Here is a 25497-nt window from a genome sequence, read left to right as displayed (position 1 = left end):
ACGCCCGATATATTCACACCACTCTCACTCATGTGAAAAGACCAGAGAACATGACTTTCTTGGGAGCTCCATAAGTGTTAACAAGGATTTGTTACCATGCTATCGGCCAGGTAGAGAATTTACTACCTACCCTAGAGAAAACTCTATGGCTACTGAACAAGAATGAATAAGAAGAAGTGCAGATGAGAGATCCACCAGTGAGGACCAGACTAAGAAAGACAACTACTCCAGCAAAAGCCACAAAAAGAAACAAAGAAGAAGAAGAGGTAGCAAAGGAAGACACTCCCCTCGAATGAAAGAAAATAGAAAAAGGGAAAGCAAAGGTAGAGTACATAAAAACCTCAAAACAGCCATGCTCTACAGCAGTAGCATAAGAACCAATCCAAAAGGCAGCAATAGTAGAAAGAGAGAAGGCAACTTTTGAGCTAGAAAGAGGACTAAAAGGGGATTTTGAGGAAAAATGAAAACCATCTCCAAGAAGAGTCAAGATTCAAACCAAACACCCAATGTTCAATGGAAAGGATGATCCTTGGGCTGGCATATAACACCTATATCATAGAGAAGAACGAAAACGAGAACAAAACCAAGCACAAGAAGAAGAAAATACACCACCTAGGGAGGATTCACCCAAAGAACCAGTCAAACCTACTGCAGAAGTAGCACATTAATCTCCCCCATGTGCACCACCACAACCGAAGGACACAACACAACTACAAACACAACCAAAGGAGGACACCCCCATTGCTAGCAATATGGAACCAGAAACAAAACTTCCCAAAGAAAATTTCAATGAGCAAGAGAGTGAACTAGCTATCCCAATAGAGACACCAAATACTCAAGCCAACCAGCCAGATGAGACATTCACCAAGGCTCAAGACACACAAATGGATCAACCTGAAGCAAGAAACACAAGAAGAATGGAGAACCTAGAGGACATAGATGAATATGCCCAGTATACACAATGTGGTGGAAAAAATGAAAGAAGAAATCCATGCTCACCACCAACAATTTCATAGCATATATAGGTGGCTGTGGCTCTTAGATGAAAGTCTAGACATGGCCAATGTTTGTGTCGAATCATACAAAGAAGCCATGGAATTCGGAGAAAAGGAATTGGATAACCTATCTGCAAAGTCAACAGTGGATTTGAAAGCTCTCTAGAGAAGGAATCAACAGCTTGAGCAACAAGTCACAATGGCCACCTTAGATCTAGAGGAATCTACTTCAACAATCAACACACTACAAATTCAGCTAAACATTGCAAATACTCAATTGGCACAATCATAAGCCAGGTGAGAAGAGCAAAATACATTGCTAAAGAAACTCAAGGACAACCCTACACTAGCCACATTACAAGGCACATATTATGCATACAAAGAAGTGGAATAGAAATTTAAAGACCTTGAGATGGAGCTAAAGTTAGAGGAAATGTAGAGAAGAGAGCTCTCTAACGGGTTTGTGCAGCAAGAGGAGAGATACCAATAAGAAATTGACCAACTAAAAGCAGAATTGAGCAAAGCTCAAGCAACCACCATGGCACATGCTACCACACAAGAGGAAGGACATGTAGATTTTGCAATGCAAGATCAAGATACCCTACAGTTTATGGATTTTGAAGCATCAACCACAAGAGAGGCCTATCTTCTAGATCTAGATATTTCTCATGATGCAGTTGGACCCTCTGCTCAACCAAAAAGATTAACCGTTGAGGAAGAAGCAACATTAAAAAAGTAGGTGGAAGAGGAGACAAAGACCATTTGGAAGGAAGCCATGTAGTGGGAAGAGCGGATTGCATTCCATAAATTTCAACCTCCTCGCACCACCGGATATAAATGAGGCATGGCATCAGCAAGCTCTACCCTTTCCTTTTATCAGATTTGAAGTACTCCAAATCAAAGAGAGGTTACTCAAAGATTTCTAAGCCAATCCAACGCTAGCACATCCCAAATGGTAGGAGATCTAGCTGCACCAACACCCCAGGTATCTGATCTTGTATACAAATGTGCCAACTCATATCACAAAAGATCATGTGCAGTGCCCGGTGCTATGAATCCAAAGTTTGTAGCAATAATTTCTCCTCCAACAAAAGCAGCCTACTTGGATCAACTACCCAAGGTTTCCACCTCCTTCAAATAACCAACCCACAGAGGACTACAGGGTGGAAACATTGTCCTCAACCATTCAGCTGTTTTGCAGTATTCTGGATTTGGCATGCATCATGCTCGTAAAGATTGCAAAAATTCTCTTACTTGTTTGCAAACTTTTGACCATGTAGAGTAAACAGATGTAGCATGGATGTCCTTTCTCAAAGGCACCAAGGTCTTATGCTGTGATGTATCAAGCAAGCCCTCCGAAGAAGTTCTTCATGGCTTTTATGCTAGGGTGATGTTTCTACCATCTTACTACATGCACACATTTGAAGAAGCATTCTACGGGCTTCATTACTTACAAATCCAAGATCTTTGGACCATTCATCACCAATCTGCGGGCAAGATTTGTAAGTTACTCCACAGTTGAGCAAATAAATAAAGTGACCATGTAGTTTATGCCAATTTAAGATAAAGAACTCCACCGCAAATACCAGTAGGGTCTCGAGCAGCACGCACAAAGGACATCGACAAGGAAGCACGACCACTACTTAGCACCCTTAGTAGCTATGTCGCGGATGACACATGCATAAAGGGGGGGAATGTTAGCTACTTAGCTAAAAAGAGCTGAATAAAGAGAATCAAAAGGGGTGCCACTCATTTTTAAAGCCAATCAAATGTATTAAATTCCTTTGTATCACTGCAAATCCCACAAAGTCCAAAGCCATTTTACTATTATTGATTGCCAACCAATGAATCTAAAGGGGTTGAGGGCCTTCAATTTTGTAATCATTTGTAGTTTTTAAGCTTTGTATTGAGCCTAAATAGCTAGAAATCCATTCTTTGAACCTTGGCTAAGGAATAAAAGCCAACCTTTGTAATTACAAACCTAATTTTTTGGATAATGAAAGCAAAATTTGTTGCAAAAGCTCAACATGAGTCTATTGTTTCTTTGAATATTTGTGTCTCTCTCGTATGATGTTGCATTGCTACTCCAAGCATACCAAAGAGTTTGCAGGTGAAAGATCTTCCATTTAACATAATCTTCTTGCAATGAAAGTGTGATTTTAGTCATGCTCTCTACAAGCTTATCTTGCTCGTTATGCACTATACATGCACCAAAACTGGTTTTTGACCTTAGGAATAGGTAGAGCACGTCTAGAGGAATCTATAGAGTGCTTCAAAGCCCAAAAATGGCTTATCTAAAATAGGTTATTTACCTTAGGTGCGATTTTTTCCGAGTGTCAGAGATGATATTTGAGTACATAGGAGTGTCAAGGATACTCTGCTCATGCTACGCACAAAGTTTCATTGCATTCAAAGACTTGTAGCTATCCCAAATCATCAAAATAAGCTTGCGGTAAGGAAAGAAGCTTTTGATTTCTGATACACATTTGAGATTGAGATAGGTAGAAACAGCTTAAGGCTTGGGTTTTTCAAGAGATTACCTATCTCTTGTAGCCTCCATGAACTAGTTGGGTCAGCTATGTCCCATGAATTGACAATTTTTATGTCTATGGTTCTCGCTTTGCTAGCATTAATATGGTGAGTCTTGGCAGCCAATCGATAGGAGAGGCCCATGGCGAAGAATTGGGTTGTATAAAACCTCTACTAAGATATTCTACAAGCTGATGTTCCACATTAGAAACCTCACAATGGCCCATTTTGTAGGGTGATTTACTTACTGTTTTAATACCTACAACCATGTCTATGCCATGCTACATAGCTCATGTTGCCAGCGATAACCCTGGAGGTAAATAATCTGGAAATACATGTTGATATTCCCTTAATAATTCTTTTAGCTTATTAGAAAAATTTGCTTGTTTAACACTAGGTTGGTAACCTAACGGGACATAAAAGTGTCCTTTCAGGGTTTTGAAAAAAACCTCCAAAACCATAGTAGATCCACTCATTTTGTAAAATCCTTTCATGAGGTTATAGTTCAAGGCCTACTACACATGGAAAAAATAAGAAACTTGTAAAATTTCTCATCTTTTGGTCACACCAAGCCTCCAAAGCTGATGGACCAGTACATTTTCATCAAAACAGTCATTTCTTACGCTTTGTTGCTTAAAAATAAGATTAGGGATTTTTGTAGCACTTGAGATAAATTCCCTAGTTAACTTCAATAGGTTGGTGATCAGAACATATGATTGCTTCTTACTCACTATTTTTTGTTTTGCCAAAAGAAATAGGTACAAAAAAGTTGAATTTTTACCATTTTGCAAACCTATCATCAAAGTTTCTATAGCCACGCTCAAGACAAATAATATATGCATGTTTTCTTAGTTCCCTATTGTCCTTTAAGTTCATAAGGAGCCATGGAGCATGTCAAAAGAATAATACATCTCTTACCAAGGGGAATCTTGGGGACAAAGATGATCATGGTTTCCGATGTCGTTGGTTGGGTGGTTGTGTTGCTATCTCCACACTTAGGAGATTTTGAATCATTTTCCACAATGGTTGTGGACCTTGTTGAAGAAGAAGAACCCTTGCGAGTGCCGGAAGACATTGTATGTAAAATAGAAGATGAGAATCAATTTTGTTGAACCTGTTCACTTTGGAAATGCTGCTACAGAAATGCCTTCCATAACTCTGAAAATTTGTGTCTTTACATCAATGCGTAGAGGACTTCGTGCTCTTCGATTGAGGCTATAGATCACCCAAATCGGAGTTCGGATGAAGAAGTTATGATCAAAAGAGTGGACTGCTGTCTACTAGGTCAAAAAACGGCTGCACTGTGAGAGAGAGAGAAAGAGAGTTTTATATATATATATATATATATATAGAGAGAGAGAGAGAGAGAGAGAGAGAGAGAGAGAGAGAGAGAGAGAGAAAGAGAGAGAGAGAGATAGGAAGTGGAGCTCCAGGAGTTATGGCAGAGAAATAGGAAAATAGAGAAATAGAGAGAGATAGGAAAATAGGGAAATAGAGAGAGAAAGAGAGATAGCGAGAGCGAGATCGAGAGAGAGAGAAAGAGAGATAGAGAGATCGAGAGAGAAAGAACGAGAGATAGGGTATGTAGACAGAGAAGAAACTATGGAACTAAAAGAGGCAAAGGGGGTTTTCCTGCTACATGCATTGCAATGTACACCTGGGAGTGCACGTATGTGTCTACCCATATAGGATTTGACCAATAAAGACGAGATTTTGACCCGGTGGTCCTGATCTCCGTACACCTCTGGACCGAGGTGTACGGAGATTGGGCAAGACTGGAGAATGCGAGGTAGTTTACATTGTGAGGAGTATATATGTATATATATTAAAACAACATTCATAATCATTGTAGATGGCAACGTCATCAACTAACATGGAGAAAAAGATTGCATGCTCGTGCACGCTCTGCAAGTATCAAATCCTGCGCAAGCGTAGGATATGTAATGAGCATGTGCACAAGTACGGAGAGTTTGCTAGAGAAACCGTACAGAATCTGCGATACGACTCCTACGGAACGGGCATTGATTTCCGCGACATAGCACCTACATCCGAGAGAGAGAGAAAAATGATTATGCGTGAAGGTCCGACCAATATAGAGCCACGGATGGAAGCAGAAAAGGGCTTATAGACAGAAGACGACGGCATGGAGGAGATGCTGGATACCTTCTTCCAGACAAGCGAGGAGAACACGAACGAAGCAGCACCAGAAGCCGTGCGCCTATCTCCTGAAGACATGTTGAGGAAGTTGGCACGTCAACCAATCTATGAAGGCACCAAAATATATGCTTCGTACTTGTCTGGCGTTTTTGAATCTTCAGTCAGTGTACGGGTGGTCGGATGCAAGCGTCACTGCTTTGTTTAGGTACGTAATTTACAAAAGAGATTTTCCGATTGCAACGGTGATATGCTCGGAGAGCTTTTTAATTTAATGTGGCTTAAACAGGTTATTGCGGGAGCAACTTCTCCCGGCTGGCAATGAAATGCCCCCCTCCAGGCCAGACGCAAAGCAACTTCTGACCTCAGTTGGCTTGGACTACAACAAGATTCATGCATGTCCAAATGATTGCATTCTTTTTCGCAATGAATTCGCAGATTGTCTGTCGTGTCCTAAGTGCGGAGCAATGCGCTACAAACAAGATGTAGTTGGCGAGACAGTGCCAGCTAAAGTGTTGCGGCATTTCCCTATTATTCCTAGGATAAAACATGTTTCGTTGTGGTTCCATTACAAAGTTGATGTGGTGGCATTCTACGAATAGATCCACTAACGCAACATTTAGGGTGCCCGCTGATTCAAAGGCTTGGAGGCACATTGAAGATACCTGGCCACATTTTAAGAGTGAACCACACAATTTGCGTTTGGGCATGGCAATGGATGGAGTCAATTCATTTGGCTTGAGAAGCTCGTCATGGAGCACTTGGCCTGTGTGCCTTATCAATTACAACCTCCCGCCGTGGCTTGCTATCAAGAAGGGTCATTTGATTTTAAGCTTGATTGTACCTGGTAAGTTCAAGGCAAAAAACATGGATGTTTATCTAGCTCCACTAGTTGACGAGCTCCAGGAGTTATGGCATGGGATCGACATAGCAGATGCTGTTGAACCAGTAGGACAACATCATGCAAGGATCCATGGACTTCTTATGTGGACTATGCATGATTGGCCAGGATACGGAGAAGCTTCTGGTAATGGTTATTGATTTACAAAATTCTCGCTATTCGTAAGCCCTTTGCCTTGGCCTGATTCATGCTTTGATATATGCAGCACTAACAACTTCGGGATACAATGCATGTCCAATTTGCGGGCAGTCTTTGGATGTGCGCTATTCTACCTCTCTTTGAAAGACAATTTATCAAGGCCACCACCATTATCTTCCAGATGGCCATCACTTGCGTGAAAGCCAGCTTGGTCGCGTCGAATGTCGTCCTATGCATGTACAAGAGTGGCGTCGCCGATGGGAGCAACATGAGGGGCAACCTGTTCCAGGAATGAAACGTTTGTCCATTCTCCATACGTTGCCGTACTGGGGTGATCTACTAATTAACCATTTGCTGGATCCAATGCATATATTCAAGAATGTGGGAGAGCTCCTCTGGAAGACAATCATGGGAATGAAAGACAATCGAGCTTCACGAGATGATTTGCAATCGGTTCGAAAGATTCCAGAGCTGTGGCCTTTCACCAATGCAGCTGGTCAGACAAAACTTCCAAGAGCGCCATGGGTATTGCTAAAAAACGAAGAGCGATAAGTGAAAAGGGTGATTTCAGAGTTCAGGACGCCAACAGGATATATGCGATGTCTCAAGACAGCATTCACCCGTGACGATCAACTGTCAGGGTTGAAATCGCACGACTGGCATAAGTTCTTGCAATTTATTCTTCCAATTGCAATCAAGGCGTGTTTAACGGAGGAAGTGCGGACTTGCATATACAAGATTTCAGAGCTAGTGCGGTGGATCTCTTCCAAGGAGATACGGGAGGAATCTATTGCAGTCGCAAGGGCTAACTCCATTGAGGCAGTTTGCATGATTGAGAAGTATCTACCCACAAGCTGCCTAACTATCCAAATGCACTTGCTCGTCCATGTAGTAGATGAGGTTGCAGTGGCAAGTACAGTCCACAGCCGTTGGATGTTCTTTCTAGAGCGGTTCATGAAAACACTTAAGGGTTTTGTTCGCCAAAAAGCGCGTCCAGAGGGGAGCATGGCAGAAGGATGGCTGGTGCAAGAGTCTCTTGTATTGACGACCGAATTTCTATCCGTTTCTGACCCAGAAATGCCTCGACTGTGGAGCGATGAGGAGGATGCAAGACTGGTGGGAGAGGAGCCGCAAGGGCAAGGGGTGCCAAAGAAAATGAACCTGGCCATGCGAGAAAAGATCATGAAGTTCTGTATACTAAATTCAGCGCCGATGCAAAAATGGCTTGAAAGGGATGAAGAAGAGGAACAGAGACGCAATCTAGAACGACAGGATTTCAGGCAAAGTCGAACGACTAGAGGCTTACCCTTGCCAGACTATCTCGCTCCTCTACCTGAATTCCCTACAATGGCATGGTTGGACAAGACAGTAAGAGCAGCTCGACAGATCGGAGAACCCATATCTCTAGAAGAGGAAGAGCTGGCTATTGGATGTGACTGGAAGTATCATACATACATGGCACTGTGGTCTCATGAAAAGCATTTCAGAACACAACAAATTGACAGCAGAAGAAACACGTTTGACAGTGGGGTAATGTTTAGTTTCATGCAAAAGAGCAGGGCCAGTGCTAGAGACACGAATGAGAGCACTAGCAACCTGGATTACTGTGGTCTGGTGTCAGATATCCTGAAAGTAAGCTTCACGCGGTTTGAGATGTTTTTGTTGGATGTGAAGTGGTTCAAGGTGATTACTTCTGGTCGCAATGCAACGGTATGTAGAGATGGAAACAAACTTGTGCAAATAGATTCTACAAAGATTTGGACAGATGCGAGCGACACATTTGCTCTCCCCGAACATTGCGAGCAAGTGGTCTTTGTACCGGACCCTCGAGAGTGACAATGGTGGTTTGTGGTTCAGGTTGCTCCAAGAAATAAACAAGTATTTGAAGGGCAAGATCTCCTGGAGGAAAGCCAGTCAGACAACGTCCATACTACTGTGACATTAGATGAGATGGACGAAGGTATGGCAGAGGAAGCTAACAGATATACGAGAGATGACGCAGACGAACCAGAATTGACACTTGTAGATGAAGATGCAATGGATGAAGACAATCTGCCAGAACGAGTTGGGGCAGAGTTATGTTTGCAATTAGAGATAGACGATGATACGGTGCAAGATCGTATCGTCCAATCTTAACTATGGCGTTTTTTAAAACGCAATGAATCATGTATTCTTATTACTTTGATTTTTGTATAAACGCAGAATCTTGCGATGCATCGAGCTCCGACACGCAAGGAGGAGTCAGATGGATATCACAGAGGTATCTATGAAGTACTGAATGATCTTGAAGCTTCAGGAGAGCCTGTAGACTGGGAGGCCTTACAGTCTCGCTGATCACTTGAGGTGAGACGTTAATATGTGTAAGTTGATTTAATTAAGTCAGTATATGTGAAGTAATATCAATACTAATTTTGTGAGTTGTCCTATGTGCAGGTTGCGACGCCTAGTCATTAGTGGACCAGTTTTCATATATATGCTTTGTGAGACACAGACACGCTTGTGTGTCTCTTTTTTGTACAAACAGTTAGTGTTCAGACAGTTATTGTTTCCCTTATGGTTATGATTATTGTCATTGTCATTGTATAGACAGTTATTGTTTCTCTTTCTGGTTATTGTTAATTTTGTTTATGGTTATGGTTATCTACATTATGGTTTTGATCAAAGTGGTTATAGCCGGTTATGGTTTTAAGTTATGGTTATGCTTTTAAGTTATGGTTATGCTTTTTCAGTTGGTACGGTTGTCTTTCATTGGCCTTAAATCTCATGTGAGATCTTACATGGATAGCATGTAGGAGGCGTATACATGATATGGTTTTTTTTTAAAAGTTTATGTAAAAACAAAGGGAACTCTACCGAAATTTCTGCGCGCGGGGGCATGGTTGATATTTTGGTGCTGCTCACTTTCTTGGGCAGAGGGCAGGAAGTCTGGCTGTGGCTGTGTCCATCTTTTAACTGGGCACAGGCCAGGCTACCTGCCCTCTGTCCAAGAATTTTTTTTTCTGTTATGGTCGTCGCTATGTGCGTGGCAATCTGCGTCGCTATATGCGTGGCAATCTGCGTCGCTATGTGCGTGGCAATCTGTGCCGCTATATGCATGGCAATCCGCGTCGCAAATAGTGACTGGTTTCACAACGACGCGTTTAGCGACGCGTCGCGTCGATATCAGCGTCGATGACACCTTATTTTGTTGTAGTGTATGTTGCTTGAATCTATTGTTCAATTGATTATGCAAGATGTTGAGAATAATAATGAAGCCGTCTTAGATTTTTGGTTGAAGATATGGGAGCATGAAAATACACCTTGACCTTTGGATATCAATTCACTTCAAGTTCTATTGCATTCTTATCTTGGGAGTAATAAATCTAATGTGATCTCCAATCATTTAATCTCTCTTGCTTGTCGTGTGCTAAGAGTACTATGTGTTGTTCATGTGTTTAATGGTTTGAGCTTTGTGAACTCTTTGGTTCATAATCCAATAGGAATTGCATTGAAAGAAAAAGAATCTTTGCTTGTGTTTCGTTTCGAATCTGACACATTTTTCTTCCCTCAAAATATAGTTCTATCCAAGAGGAAGCGTTTTGTGTGGTCAAAAGAACTTGTGTCAAGTTTAGAAGATTTTGTTCATTCTCTCCCATAATGTAGTGCTCCTGAGATAGAATCAAAATTTAAAAAAAGAAGTAGCTTGCCCTTTTAACTTAAAACAAATTCAAACAAAGATTTATTCTTTGTGGAAATCTTTACGCACCAATGTGGGTGCCTTTTCGAGTGCGTGACCCAAAAGACATAAATACCAAGAAGACATACTTGATACACCTTCTTTTCCTTGTTTGTGTTGTGGAACTCTCGTCTTTGGGCATAGTCTTCGTCGTTTGACTCTAGCTGAAGTTGACTACTTGAAAAACATATTGGGACAAGATATGTCAGATTTGGATGTTGGTGCAAAAATGTGTAGAGGTTGTAAGTCGCATTTGCGGGCTAATAGGAGTCCTCCTTTTCACATGAATGCTTCTTTTAAGCTCAATGAATCCATTGATGAGGTCATGATGTTGAACGTTATTGAGAGATGTCTTGTATCATTTCGTATCCCTTTCGCGCAAATAAGAGAGCTAAACTATGAGGGACAATATGGTCTACGCGGGAGTGTAGTGAATGTTATGGCAGACTTATCTAGGGTTCAGAGAATATTGCCTCGTTTTGCATATCAACATGCAACTATTTTGATTCAAGTGAAACGGAAGATTGAGTTTCATCATGCATACGTTAGTGGAGCAATTCGTCCATTTTATGTGCTTAGAGCCGTGGCTTCATTGATTCACACTCCCTTGTATATTGAACATAATACTTGCATAGATGAATCTTGGGCTTCCACTATCTAGATAGTTCTTGATATTGAGTTGCCCGAACCAAGTGAATTTGGGGAATCAATGGGTGAGCAATCTGATACACTTGTGCATGGGATCTATTCTTCCCAACAAGTGGTCGATCATAGTGTGCATGCGCATAGTGTTGCACCATCTGAAGGTTTTAGTCCTCTTAGCTTATTTGATGATGATGCATGTGAAGAGCTATCATTTCCATCTCTATTCTTTGGACATAAAAGAATGTATGCCCAGCTTGCTAAGACTAAGTACCAAAAGATTGCACATTGGGAACTTAAACACAAAGATAGATGATTTTCTTTGGACATTGAGAATCTTTTCTTCAAGGTCATGAAAATCATCATTGCCAAGGTTTTGGGCTCTATATGGGTACGTTTACAAAAAGGAAAACTACAAGGAAAAAGTTATGTGCAGGTGACGTCCAAGGCAGTACTAATATTGACCAAGTTCTCCAGTCTCAACTTGGCTATCGTGTGATTTTGAGACTCTTCGCACATCATGCGATTACAAAGACAAACTCAAGCACAATGTCTTTGCAATGATTTGACAAATAGGTCAAGCCACATTCTTCATAACCATATCATGCGCAGAGCAAAGATGGGAGCCTTTGCATAAATGTCTTGCACTTCTTAACCCGCAAACACATGCATGTGATTTCCAAAGCAATAGTGCTTTCATTTGAGCCTTGGTATGTTCTGATCCCATAACCACTGCTCGCTACTATGTTCATAGATTCAAATCACTAAAGAAAGAGCCCAAAAGAAACTCCAAAATACTTGGTGAGATCATCGACTTCTTTTTCGTGGGCTGAATTCCAGAATAGAGGAAGCCAACATGACCACGGGTTGCTTTGGATTAAGAACGCACCATTGTTTGGCGTATCTGAGGATCACAACGTGATTAGCTTTGTTGATACGTTCGTCTCCACCGACAAGGATGAGTTAAGTAACGAGCTCAGGAATATTCAGACCCATTCACATTGAAAGACATGTAAAAGCCATAAAAAAGATTGTCGGTTTGGATTTCCTCGTCCTCCTGCCAAAGAAACAATAATATTGCATCCAATTGAAACAAGTGATTCAAGAAAGAAAATACTTCTTGCAAACAAAAAGAAACTCGATGAATTGCTTACAAGTCTTGGCCAAGAACCAACATTGAACTTTGATGAATGGTTGAACTCATTATCTATGGATGAGGAACTCATATCTTGAGACACTCTCTTTCACACTTACAGAACCAACCCTTTTGCTTAAACGACATCCAAAGGACATCTATACAAACAATTTCAATAAATCTTTGTGCACCTTATGGGATGGTAACATTGATATCCAATTTATTTTGAATGCTCATGGAGCTACAGCATATTGCACATCCTACATGACGAAACACGACTCGGCAACAAGTAGGGCGATTAAAAATGTTCTTGACAACTACAAGGATAATAATTATCCCACCTTAGAACGACTTAAGAAAATTGGGAGTGCCCTTGTCAAAAACAGCCAGGAAATTCCAGCACAACAAGTAGCATATATTGCACTCTCCTTGCCATTGCATAGCGCTAGCAGAAAATTTGTTTTCATCAACGTAGATTTTCAACCTCAAAGGACACAATTGCTAAAGAGACGAGCTACTTTGGAGATGCTTCATCCTGATGACACAAACATTTTCTTCGATGATTTTGTCACTAAATACACCAAAAGACCACACCATCTATCACATCTATGCTTGGCCGAATTTGCAAGCCAGTTTACCAATTCAGATGGTGTGCAACGTAAGAGAAAAAAGCCCCGAGTCATAAGGTATGCAAACTTCAATAGAGAGCTCGATGCTAAGAGACATTATCATGAGGTTTGCTTTCTCTTTCTCCCTTTCACAAGTAGTGAGTCTGAATTTGACACAAGTGTCATAACATGGAGAGAGAAGTTTGAGATCAACATTGGTACAATCACTGAAAATAAGAAAAAGTTCATGAAAGTTGAGATCTTGGCAAGTAGCAAGCAAGAGTCATCATCTAATTCTTCCACAAGGAGCAATCATCAAGAGACATTCAATTATGAACTCGACCTTGACTTGCTAAAAACTAGACCTCACAACACAAGTATTGCAACACCATTAAAACTGCTTGGAATCCCAAATGAAGAGTACCATACACTTGTCATGAATTTAAACACAAAACAAAGACAACTTTATGAAGACATCATGACAAAGAAAAGGGTGCACACAAACATTCCTATCTACCTTTTCCTTACAGGTGGTGATGGCACTGGGAAGACATTCACAGTACGCACCATTGTCCAAGGTTTAGTGCGACACTACAACACATTGATTGCAAGTGACATTAATCTCCCAACAACACTTCTAATGGCTTACATAGGCAAGGCAACTTATAATTTTGGTGGCACCACCATTCACTCAGCCTTACGGTTTCCATTGATGCCCAATGACAACATTGCTCTCTCAAATGAGACCTTTGAGAAATCTATCACAAAAGTACATAAATATCAAGCTAGTTATTTTTTATGAGGCATCCTTGATAGGCAATAGGCTGCTTCATATCATAGATACATGGCTTCCAGCACTCAAGCATAATCACACTGAACCATTTGGAGGACTAGATGTAATTTTTTGTGGAGACCTCTGTCAAGCAATCCTTGTGCGTGATCATTGGATATTTAATGATCCTAAAAACACACTTGATATTCTAGCCCCTTCATTTTGGAATTCTCACCTAAGGTGTTGTGAGCTTTAGATACCCATGCACCAATCGAACACAGCATTCATAGAGATCTTGAACCAAGTAAGAGTTGCGAAACAAACTGAGCAAGACTTGTCGCTGATCAACACCACACACATAAACAAGAGCTTCGACATTGTGGCGACTCCCCATCTTTTCTTCACCAACACATTAAAGGACCATCACAACCGAAAAGTTTTTGACATGCTACATACAAGTGCATATGTCATTAGGGCACGTGACAAACCACACAAGTCAGCCTCAAGGAACCTTCTCATTCCAAACAAATCACAACTAACTGCAGGACTTGCTGGGATTCTCGAACTAAAGCCAGGGATGATAGTTGAAATGTGCTCTGGGAATATCGACATTTCCGATGGACTTGTGAATGGGGCTGATGGAATTCTCAAAGGGATAGAAGATATCGAACATTCCCATGTTGCATGGATAGCTTTCTTTGATAGAAAAATTGAAACAAACAAAGATCTCAAAATCAACATCTGCTCAAAAAAAACTTTGGGCCACATTGATCACCCATATTCAAGACAACAAAAGAGTTCCAAGTGGGGAGAAATCAGCTCAACATAGTCTCTAGGAAGCAGCTACCAATACAACCTGCCAATGCACGCACAATCCATAGATCACAAGGTCTAACCATGACTTCTCTAGCTTTTGACCCTACCAGCATACGAGCCCACGGTTTGGTCTAAACTGCATTATTACGTATCAAGGACCCTGCCAACCTACACATTTTGAGCCCGATCTTGAACACACACATGCGAGCTGACTCTGTAGTGCTCAAGGAGCTTGACCGTCTCCGAACAACTGCAAGATGGGAGCACTCAAATGTACAATTGAGTCTAGTACGAGATACCCATTACATAATTCAATCATTGAATGTGATCTCCATGCAAAAACACATCAACTACATAAAAAATGATCTCAACTTCACCTCATCAACAATTCTTTGCTTGCAAGAAACAAAACAACAAAATGAAAGAAACTTGCTTGAACCAAACTTTCAACACATACATCATCACAATGGATATGGTCTATCAATGTATCACAAAACTTCCATCAAGGTGCACATTAAATCTTTCTTTTCATCACTAAGCATTGAGATAATACAAGCCTTCTTCTCTCAAACCCATCAACAACATCATCCATATAGTGAATGTCTACAAATCACCTAAGGCATCAATACAATCACTGCTTTCACAATTGAGAAACCTCATGGAGAGCATTGATAGCAACATTGTGAGCATTATCATAGGCGACTTCAACGTCCACATTGACCATGACAATAGCCAATACGAAAAAACTACATGGCTTTCTCCACGAAAACAACTATACGCAAATAATTCAAGAAACGACAACTATCTACAATTCAATCCTTGACCATATTTGGGTGAAGAATTCAAGACCGAACTCCGTGAGCGGAACAAGATTTTGCTTTTGGTCTGATCACTCCTCAATGTACATACTCCTCCCGAAATAAACACCACCTAAAAGGATCCTCAACCCCCTTGTCATCAAGGGGGGGGGGGGATTTTGCTTCAGATGATCCTCCATCCCTACCCACCCTCGTCACTATATGGCATGGCTCTAGCCAGGGGGGATCTAGAGCCAAATTTGGGGGCATGAGGTGGCTTTGATCTCGGCCGTCGGATCACGCAGTGAACTCGGGGGTGAACTAGGGGTGAACTTGGGGCAAAAATGGCACCCCGAGTTCACTCCTAGTTCACCCCCCTAGTTCACCCCTAGTTCACCCGCCTCGCGAGGTGTGGGTCGAACCTGGGACGTCTCGATTTTCACACGAATGCCTTACCACCACGCTAGCGCGCGTCGCTGTCCATGTTGGCATGGCACATGATCATACTCTAGTTTAGGCGCCCCTAGTTCACCCTTAGTTCACCCCCAGTTCACCCACCTCAAGCTTACCCGCCCCTAGTTCACCGTTAGTTCACCCTTAGTTCACCCACCCCCAGTTCATCCCTAGTTCACTGTGTGATCCGACGGCGGAGACTAAAACCGCCTCGCGCCCCCAAATTTGGGCCCTAGATCCCCTCTGACCTAGAGCCGTGCCATGTAGTGACAAAGCCTACCCACCCCATGGTGTACATAGAGAAAAATAGTTTTGGAGCTTTGACCCCTCTTCACACAACTATTGTAACTCTCTTTTTGGCCTGCCCCAAAGGGGGAAGGCCTTAGTGATGGTTTCCCTTTTTGCTAATGAAAAAGAGGAACTTATTTTGAAAATAAATTAAATTGAAAAATTCAGTGTGAAAATTGATTATTAAAAAGACCATCTTTTGAGATGATGAGGTTTTTTCGAGGACACTCATTACAAAGATGAAGTAATATTTTCAGATCCAACCTAATCATGGAAACACCGCAAATATACCATGCGCGTGGAGAGTGCATATGGAGCTAGCGTGTGGATTTGAGACTGGGGAGTGTAAGTGAAAAGCAAATCTGTTGCTCACACTGAAAGATGGCTATGGATGGAGCTGCAGGAAGACATGAGGTTCCAAGATGACCATCTGCGGAATCAAGCTCACGACATTGCCAAGACCATATGAGAGAAGGCACACTCCACTGATATCGAGCGCTGAAGGACGTTGCAGGAAGATAGATATAGTGTGCCACCGTCATAAGAAAGATCATGCTAGTGTTTTAATAATAAAACAAGAGAGAGAAAGAGGAATCCAATGACACTAATCATGCAACTCTCATTCTCTCTCTACATCTCATGCTTAGAAATAGAGCTCAGGCGAGCTTCCTGTGCAGCAAAAGAATTAGCTCGGGATAGGCATGGCATGTATACACAGATGAGAGAGGAGGGAGATTTGAAAATCAAAAGGGGGAAGACAATATCGTACCCAATGATAAGCAGGATAGCTGTGACGTTCTTTGCTGTTGTTGTGTATTAAATGCCATTGCAGCAGGGGTCCATCTCTCTCCTCTATCTTCCACTCTCTCACTCTCTCAATCCCATCGTGACTATCTCTCTAACGTAGCGAGAGACTGTGCAGAACAAGAAAGGCTAGGAGGGAGGTCCATGGAGAGAAGTGGGTGAGAGCGGTGCGAGAAGTTGGTGGCGGTGGTAGTCGACCACGAAAGGTGGGGAGTTCTTGCTTCTAATGAAGACATGGCTACCAGCTATGGGGCTGGATTAGTGTAGCACAGAGCAGAAGAAGAAGAAGAAGAAGAAGAAGAAGAAGAGAAGAGAGTTTCAACGTAGGTCCCAATCCATTCTCTTGAACAATTTTCCCTTATTGTCGAGTATGCATTCACATTGAGGATGCTTCCACCTCAAGGCTCATCTATTGCTGAGAACAGAGACGGTACGCGCCTGGCTCTCTCTCTCTCTCTCTCTCTCTCTTTCTCTCTCTCTCTCTCTCTCTCTCTCTCTCTCTCTCTCTCTCTCTCTCTCTCTCTCTCTCTCTCTCTCTCTCTGTGCTTGCCATATTCTCCCCGCACCCCCTCCCCTTGTGCCTCTCTCTCTCTCTCTCTCTCTCTCTCTCTCTCTCTCTCTCTCTCTCTCTCTCTCTCTCTCTCTCTCTCTCTCTGTGCTTTCTATGCCCCCGCACCCCATCTCCTTGCGCCACTGCGCAACAAAACCCCTCCCCAAGTCCTATACAACCTCTACACCCCTACCTCGTAATTCTGACGCTAGGCATCAAAGCCGAACTGCACATGCCCTCCATCACCCTATCAACATCGAAACTGCCCTCCGTGCATCTGAGAGAGAGAGAGAGAGAGAGAGAGAGAGAGAGAGAGAGAGAGAGAGAGAGAGAGAGAGAGAGAGAGAGAGAGAGAGAGAGAGAGAGCTCCTTTTTCCCTGTTCCCACACACACAATTACCCCATTTTCGCCTCTGGTTGTCCCTCGATTGCGAGCACTACTGGACAATATTGTAGCAAGGTCTTCCTCATCCCCCCTCCACCAACTCTAGCAGCAACCCGTTTCCTTTCGGATGTTCCTAGTGAGGGTGACAGAGCATGCTCCTTCTCATTTCGATGCCCTACTACACCTGCGCTTGGCAAAACCCATCACCTTCCCCCTCACAACCACCTGCAACACGCTGTAGGACAAACATATCTTGTAGGTGCGCAGTCGACAGGTGGAAAAGCCTGGTCTCCACAATGATTCTCTCTCTCTAGCCTAGGTGCGCACCGGAAACATTTTGTCCATCTGTCTGAGAGAGAGAGAGAGAGAGAGAGAGAGAGAGAGAGAGAGAGAGAGAGAGAGAGAGAGAGAGAGGAGAGAATCCTTTTCTGACCCTCCTGTTTTTCTTCAAAGACTGATTAGCATCTCCCATAGATTCCCACTAATCAACCCGAAGTCAAAAAATAAAATTGGGCACGCTTGCTGGCTAAGAGCAGGGCTAGAAAAATACATCTTTCCTAATTGAAGAAAATAAGGGCAAATTAAACTTGAAATGCTGCCGGTTTTTAGGTCAAAATTTGAAGCTTTTGTTGGTATTTATACTATAACTTGTGTAAATTTGCGGGTTTTCTTCAAGGCAAGCTCAAAATCTAATCGAGATTTTATGATTTTAGCCGGTTAAAATACATTGTACCACGGTTTTTTTGTAACAATGGCTAAGAGTTTAGTGTGTATATATCCTTTATGTTAAGCAGGCCTCGTGATTTTATCACTTGTTTAATGAAATCCCAATTTCGACATGTACGCATTAATTTTCAACCTTTCTATTTCATTGCCTTCTTCTAAATGGGCAGGCCTCGTGATTTTGTCACTTGTAGCCTGACGTTCTCTGTTTAGCACATTCGTTCCAAATGTTTACTCGATGACCAGGGAAACTAGTTATTTTTTTGGCGCGCGCTCTCTGCGCAGTGCGCGTACGAGAGCTTTTTCTCGAGTCGTTCGTTTCGTGCTCACAGAGCTGCGCCTTGAAAGGAGAAATATCCGCTCTATCACAAGCAAACATGGAGAGGAAGAGAATGACTCTTTCTTTTATGGACTCACTTAAAGACTGTGCTAAGAAGAAGGATTTGTACCAAGGCACTAAACTACATGCTCACATTCGCGATAGTGGGCTACTTGAAAACAACATATTCTTAGGTAACACGTTAGTCAATATGTATGTCAAATGCGGTGCACTTGCCAGAGCCCAACAAGCCCTTGACGAGCTTCCTGCCCGGAATGTTGTCTCTTGGAGTGCATTGATTGCGGGATATGCCCAACAGGGGCAGGGCCAGGAAGCTCTAGGCTGTTTTCAGCGGATGCAAAGAGAGGGCATCACTCCAGATGCAATCACCTACATTTGCATTTTAAAGGCATGTGGCATTACACAAGATTCTGATATGGGCAAAAGAATTCACGATGATATTGTTAGTCAGGGGCTGCTAAAAGAAAATGTCGTGCTTGGCACCGCCTTGGTCAACATGTATGCCAAATGTGGTGTACTTTCTGAAGCACAAAGAGTGCTTGAGGAGCTTTTTGTCCGCGACGCCGTCGCTTGGAATGCGCTGATTGCAGGATATGCCCAACATGGGCAAGGCCAAAAAGCTCTTGACTGTTTTCAGCGGATGCAAAGCGAGGGCATCTCTCCAAATGCAATCACATTCGCTTGCATCTTGAAGGCATGTGGCACTACACAAGACGCTGATATGGGCGAAAGAATTCATGATGATATTGTTAGTCAGGGACTGCTGAGAAAAAATGTTGTGCTTGGCATTGCTTTGGTGGACATGTATGCCAAATGTGGTGTACTTCAGAAAGCAAAAAAGGTTCTTGATGAGCTGCCTGTCCGGAATGTCGCATCTTGGAGTGCACTGATTGCGGGATATGCCCAACAGGGGCAGGGCCAGGAAGCTCTCGGCTGTTTTCAGCAGATGCAAAGAGAGGGTATCTCTCCAAATGCAATCACCTTCACTTGCAGCTTGAAGGCATGTGGCATTACACAAGATGCTGATATGGGCAAAAGAATCCACGATGATATTAATAGTCAGGGGCTGTTGGAAAAAAACATTATGCTTGGGACCGCCTTGGTTGACATGTATGCCAAATGTGGTTTACTTCTGAAAGCGCAGAAAGTGCTTGAAAAGCTGCCCGTCCAGAATGTCGACTCTTGGAATGCACTAATTACGGGATATACCCAGCAGGGGCAGGGCCAGGAAGCTCTGGGATGTTTTCAGCGGATGCGAAACAAAGGCATCTCTCCAGATGCGATCACATATGTTTGCATCTTGAAGGCATGTGGCAGTATGCAAGCCGCTGATATAGGCAAAGGAATTCACGATGATATTCACAATGAGGGGCTGTTGGAAAGAAACGTCGTTCTTGGTGCTGCCTTGGTCGACATGTATGCCAAATGTGGTGTACTCCAGAAAGCACAAAAGGTGCTTGAGGAGCTACCTGTCCGGAATGTCGTCACCTGGAACATACTGATCACGGAATATGTCCACCAGGGGCAGGGTGAGGAAGCTCTGGGCTGTTTTCAGCGGATGCAAAGCGAGGGCATCTCTCCAGAGGAGTCCACCTACACTTACATCTTGAAGGCATGTGGCATTACGCAAGATGCTGATATGGGCAAAAAAATTCATGATGATCTTAATAGTAAAGGGCTGTTGGAAAACAATGTTGTTCTTGGCACTGCCTTGTTCAACATGTATTCCGAATGTGGTTTATTTCAGAAAGCACAAAAAGTGCTCGAGGAGCTTCCTGTCCAGAGATGAAATCACCTATGTTTTGGTCTTGAACGCTATGCTTACATCTCAGAAGGATGTGATGTTATGCAAGATGCTGACATGGGCAAAAAACTTTACAATGAGATTCTCAGTCAGGAGCTGTCGACAATGCTTGACAATGCAAAAAACAGAATTTTGGAATGTTTTGAGATGATAAAAGAGGGTAGCTTGTGGAGAAATAAAATGGAGAGAGAAGTAGACTCTTTGAGTCTCTCTCTCTCTCTCTCTTTCTCTCTCTCCCCCCCCCCCTCTCTCTCTCTCTCTCTCTCTCTCTCTTCTCTCATGCATAGATAGAACAGTATTTCCTCATTGCTGCGGTCTATCAACATCATTGGGAAAGCATGTTGATGCTGTTAGTAGCCCCATGGGCAAGGGACTATCACGTTTGAAAGAAGGTAGCCTAGAACAGGGCATCCGTGTTTGATTTGCATAGACCACACGCTCTCCTTCTAGCTAGAGGTGGGCTTTGCCATGGCTTTTGTTGCATGTGTGTGTGTGCGTACGCGTGTGTGTGTGTGGAGCATAGTAACAGGGGACGCCCTTTTTCGGGCTTCCCGTCCCCACTTGCCGTCCCGCTCTCTTTTTTACACTAAAAATCCATTTCAGCCCCGTCCCCCGTCCCCCGTTCCCCCGTCCCGGAATGCGTCCCTTGTGACTATGGTGTGGAGAGAGAGAGAGAGAGAGAGAGAGAGAGAGAGAGAGAGAGAGAGAGAGAGAGAGAGAGGCTTGACTCTTCTAAAGAAGCTCTCAGAAATGCGGAGCAGATTGTGGAGAAAAATAAGAGCACCATTAGTCAGCATACTGTTGTTATGAGCGAGAAATATGCTGCCTGTGTTTCTGATTGAGGATTGATGCATGTGTTGTTAAGTGATTATGTGATTGACAGGTTCTTTGCTGTATATACATGGAAAATACATTTAGAGGGTGCATACATTCGAATATTTCCTCATTGTATGCTTGCTAACTGAAAACCCTTCTTGCATACATTGTGCTCCAATGACTGGGCTTGTTATGTGTAGATGATTTCGTGGCTGTAAAGCTGGAAAAAGTCACTTGATGAAGGCCTGTGGCAGTGTGCAAGACACTGGCATGGATGAGAGAATTCACGATCAGATTGCGAGTCAGGAAATGTTGCAGAACATGTCATTGCAGTGGTGTTGCATAGTGCAGGTTATGTTCAACAGGGCCTGGGCCAAGAAGCAATGGGTTGGATTCAGTAGATGCAAAGTGAGGGTGCCTCTCTCTTATTCAGTAAACCTGTCATGCTTGACAATGCTTTGACTTGGCGTTTGAGCCAAAAGCTAAAAGTTTCGTCCTCATGAATGCACAAGCAGTTCTTGTTGTGTACAGGATCTAATCTGGAATGCATGGATTGCAGTTTATGCCATATGATGCGATGATTGCAGGGGATGCTCATGGACATGGACAACAAACGTGGTATATTATCACAAGCAAAGGCTGTGTTTTGAGTCTCTCCCTCATGGAGATGTGATTGTCTTTATTGAGATGCAGCATTATGGAATTCCCTAATAGATCTGTATGCAAAATGTAGAAGCTTAGAAGATGCTCAGAAAGTGAAATGCTTGGTCTTGAAAAGATCCAGCATGCATGCTACTACCCTTTCAGATGACGTGACCTATGTGTGCATCCCCAAAACCCTGTGCTCTGATTGGAGCCATCGACCCCCCCCACCCCCCCCCCCCCCCCCCCCCCCCCCCCCCCCCCCCCCCCCCCCCCCCCCCCCCCCCCCCCCCCCCCCCCCCCCCCCCCCCCCCCCCCCCCCCCCCCCCCCCCCCCCCCCCCCCCCCCCCCCCCCCCCCCCCCCCCCCCCCCCCCCCCCCCCCCCCCCCCCCCCCCCCCCCCCCCCCCCCCCCCCCCCCCTCCCCCCCCCCCCCCCCCCCCCCCCCCCCCCCCCCCCCCCCCCCCCCCCCCCCCCCCCCCCCCCCCCCCCCCCCCCCCCCCCCCCCCCCCCCCCCCCCCCCACCCCCCCCCCCCCCCCCCCCCCCCCCCCACCCCCCCCCCCCCCCCCCCCCCCCCCCCCCCCCCCCCCCCCCCCCCCCCCCCCCCCCCCCCCCCCCCACCCCCCCCACCCCCCCCCCCCCCCCACCCCCCCCCACCCCCCCCCCCCCCCCCCCCCCCCCCCCCCCCCCCCCCCCCCCCCCCCCCCCCCCCCCCCCCCCCCCCCCCCCCCCCCCCCCCCCCCCCCCCCCCCCCCCCCCCCCACCCCCCCCCCCCACCCCCCCCCCCCCCCCCCCCCCCCCCCCCCCCCCCCCCCCCCCCCCCCCCCCCCCCCCCCCCCCCCCCCCCCCCCCCCCCCCCCCCCCCCCCCCCCCCCCCCCCCCCCCCCCCCCCCCCCCCCCCCCCCCCCCCCCCCCCCCCCCCCCCCCCCCACCACCCCCCCCCCCCACCCCCCCCCCCCCCCCCCCCCCCCCCCCCCCCCCCCCCCCCCCCCCCCCCCCCCCCCCCCCCCCCCCCCCCCCCCCCCCCCCCCCCCCCCCCCCCCCCCCCCCCCCCCCCCCCCACCCCCCCCCCCCCCCCCCCCCCACCCCCCCCCCCACCCCCCCCCCCCCCCCCCCCCCCCCCCCCCCCCCCCAAACTTTGGATTGCTAGTGATGGATGCAAAGTGAGTGTTTCTTGGTATTGCCTTGGTGAGTTTTGGTCGAGGAAGCTTTGGACCATTTGTAGTGGATGCAAAAGGGAGTGTTTAATACTTTGGTTCACATGTATGCCAAATGCAAGGCTTGGCCAAGGAAACTGTGGACTGATAATGATATTTGCAAAGCGAGTGATTTTTGTAGTGCTTAGTAGTGACAGGTATGCCTAAAATTTTCATGAGCTTTGTGTGTCTCTTAGAATGCAATGATTGCAAGATATGCCCAACAAGGGACAGGCCAGGAAGCTCTTTGCTGTTCTTGTCGGATGTGAAGTGAGTGGTCTTCAAATGTTGTCTTTTGGATGGCAGTGATTGCAGGATATGCCGAACAGGGGAATTGTCAAGTAGTAGTGGGCTGTTTTCATTGGATTCAAAGTGAGTATTTCGCTTCAAATGTAGTCTCGTTGATGACTCTTAGAGGAGGATTTACCCAGCAAGGGCTGGCCAAGGAACCTCTGGACTGTTATTGGTGGACGCAAAGAGAGGGAACCTCCCCATTTGCAACACTCACTCCGGACAATTTCAATTACTTAGAGGAGGATTTACCCAGCAAGGGCTGGCCAAGGATGGTGGATGCAAAGAGAGGGAACCTCCTCATCTGCAACATTCATTTCTGACAAGTACAACTACTTCTGTTCTGGCAGTTTTTAATGGCAAACTGAAACCTGCCTGTAGCCTTACTAGGCGCTAGAACTTTAGCTTTCACCCAAAACTATGTCGTTAAATATTCCCTACACTTTATGACACAAAGTAACTTCACAAATGAACCTGCAATTGGAATTCACCTCAAAACAATCCACGACTTGGTAGCTAGAGTGCTTCCAAGTAGACAACGAAACCTTGTTGGCCCCAAAGATTGGCGCCCCTTGCGGTATTTCTTTATTCTTATTGAGTTGGACAATACCTGTGATCTTCTACAAGGTAAGATTACAAGCTGTCCCACTTTTAATGGGTTGAACTTTCCCTACTCTAGCCCAATTTTGGCAGCATAATGGCAGGAGAAGTCATTGTGGACAAGAATCTAAGTAAACGGTGGTTTTCCAAGCACTTTAAAGCACTTTTATAAACCTGATGTGATTTTACAGCACATTGAATTCTATGTTTTTGGCCTTTGAATTGCACCAAAACACCTATTTGATGATTCTCTAGCTTCCCCGAAGCTCATAGGACATTTAGGCATCAAAATTGACAAAACCCCTAAACTTGCATATAACTACAGCAAGCCAAAAGCTCGCCACTGCTGCACGCTCCCCCCCCCCCCCCCCCCCCCCCCCCCCCCCCCCCCCCCCCCCCCCCCCCCCCCCCCTCCCCCCCCCTCTGCTGCGCCATCGCTGCCCCTCCTCCCCCCCCCCCTCCCCCCCCTCCCCCTCGCCCACGCTTCCTCCACCCCGCACTGCCCCCCTCCCTTCGCGCTGCCTCCTGCCACCCGCGCTGCCCCCCCCCTCGCCCTCACGCTGCCTCCCTCACCCTCGCGCTTCCTCCAGCCCCCGCACTGCCCCCCTCCCCTTCGCGCTGCCTCCTGCCACCCCGCGCTGCCCCCCCCTCGCCCTCACGTTGCCTCCCTCACCCTCGCGCTGCCTAGCCCAACCCGCCCCCCCCCCCCCCCCCCCCCCCCCCCCCCCCCCCCCCTCGCCCGTCCGCTGCCTTTCCCCCCTTCCCTCCAGCCCGTCCGCTGCCCTCCCCCCTCCCTGGCCGCTTCTCCCCCACCCCGCCTGCAGCCTCTTGTCTCTCGCTCGCCGCTCTCTCCGTCCCCCCCCCCCCCCCCCGTTCATCCTCACTGTTCCTGAAGGTCTTCTACACCTGGCTCTACAGCATTTCTTCTTCGGACGAGTGCTCGGCATACTTGGTTGCAGACTTCCTTCACCGTCCGCTTGTTCGACTCAACAGTAGACACAGATGGAGGCTCCAGCTCCGCCATAGAGGGACTCGCGTGAAGCCCCCTCGCCCGACCCCGCTGAGCCCACCATTCGACTTGCTCTTTCGTCGACAGAGCAAGCGAGCCTCGCCGCAGAGGTAGAGCACTTGCAGGCGACTTCAGTCATCTGCAAGGTTCTCGGCACCCGTCCTAGCAGAGGAGAGCTGCGAGACCTTCTCCAGGCCCGCCTTCTCGCAGAGGTGGGCAAGATCTTGGATGTCCAGATTCTCGGACGGGGGTACTACCAGATCGAGTTTGAGACTTCCGAGATGGCCTCCAAGGTCATAGCTATGAGTCCACTGGCCATCCGAGCATCACGCGCCCACTTTCGACAGTGGCGACATGGTTTTGACCCGACTTCGGATGTGCTCGTAGAGGAGGCAG

General features: G+C 45.8%; 1 protein-coding gene across 1 annotated transcript; it reads left to right on the top strand.

The window, feature by feature from the left end:
* Positions 1-18586: 18586 nt before the first annotated feature.
* On the top strand, positions 18587-20796 carry LOC147459294 (pentatricopeptide repeat-containing protein At4g18520, chloroplastic-like). The gene has a single exon (XM_086510589.1). It carries the CDS (start codon positions 18782-18784, stop codon positions 20531-20533), a length of 1752 nt encoding a protein of 583 aa, XP_086366715.1. The 5' UTR covers positions 18587-18781; the 3' UTR covers positions 20534-20796.
* The last annotated feature ends 4701 nt before the right edge of the window (positions 20797-25497 follow it).

The sequence above is a fragment of the Adiantum capillus-veneris genome, chromosome 4, assembly GCF_014529385.1.
Source record: "Adiantum capillus-veneris isolate H3 chromosome 4, ASM1452938v2, whole genome shotgun sequence".
NCBI lineage: Eukaryota > Viridiplantae > Streptophyta > Polypodiopsida > Polypodiales > Pteridaceae > Adiantum > Adiantum capillus-veneris.
Note: the sequence above shows the minus strand (reverse complement) of the source record. Positions and strands in the feature narration are given on the sequence as shown.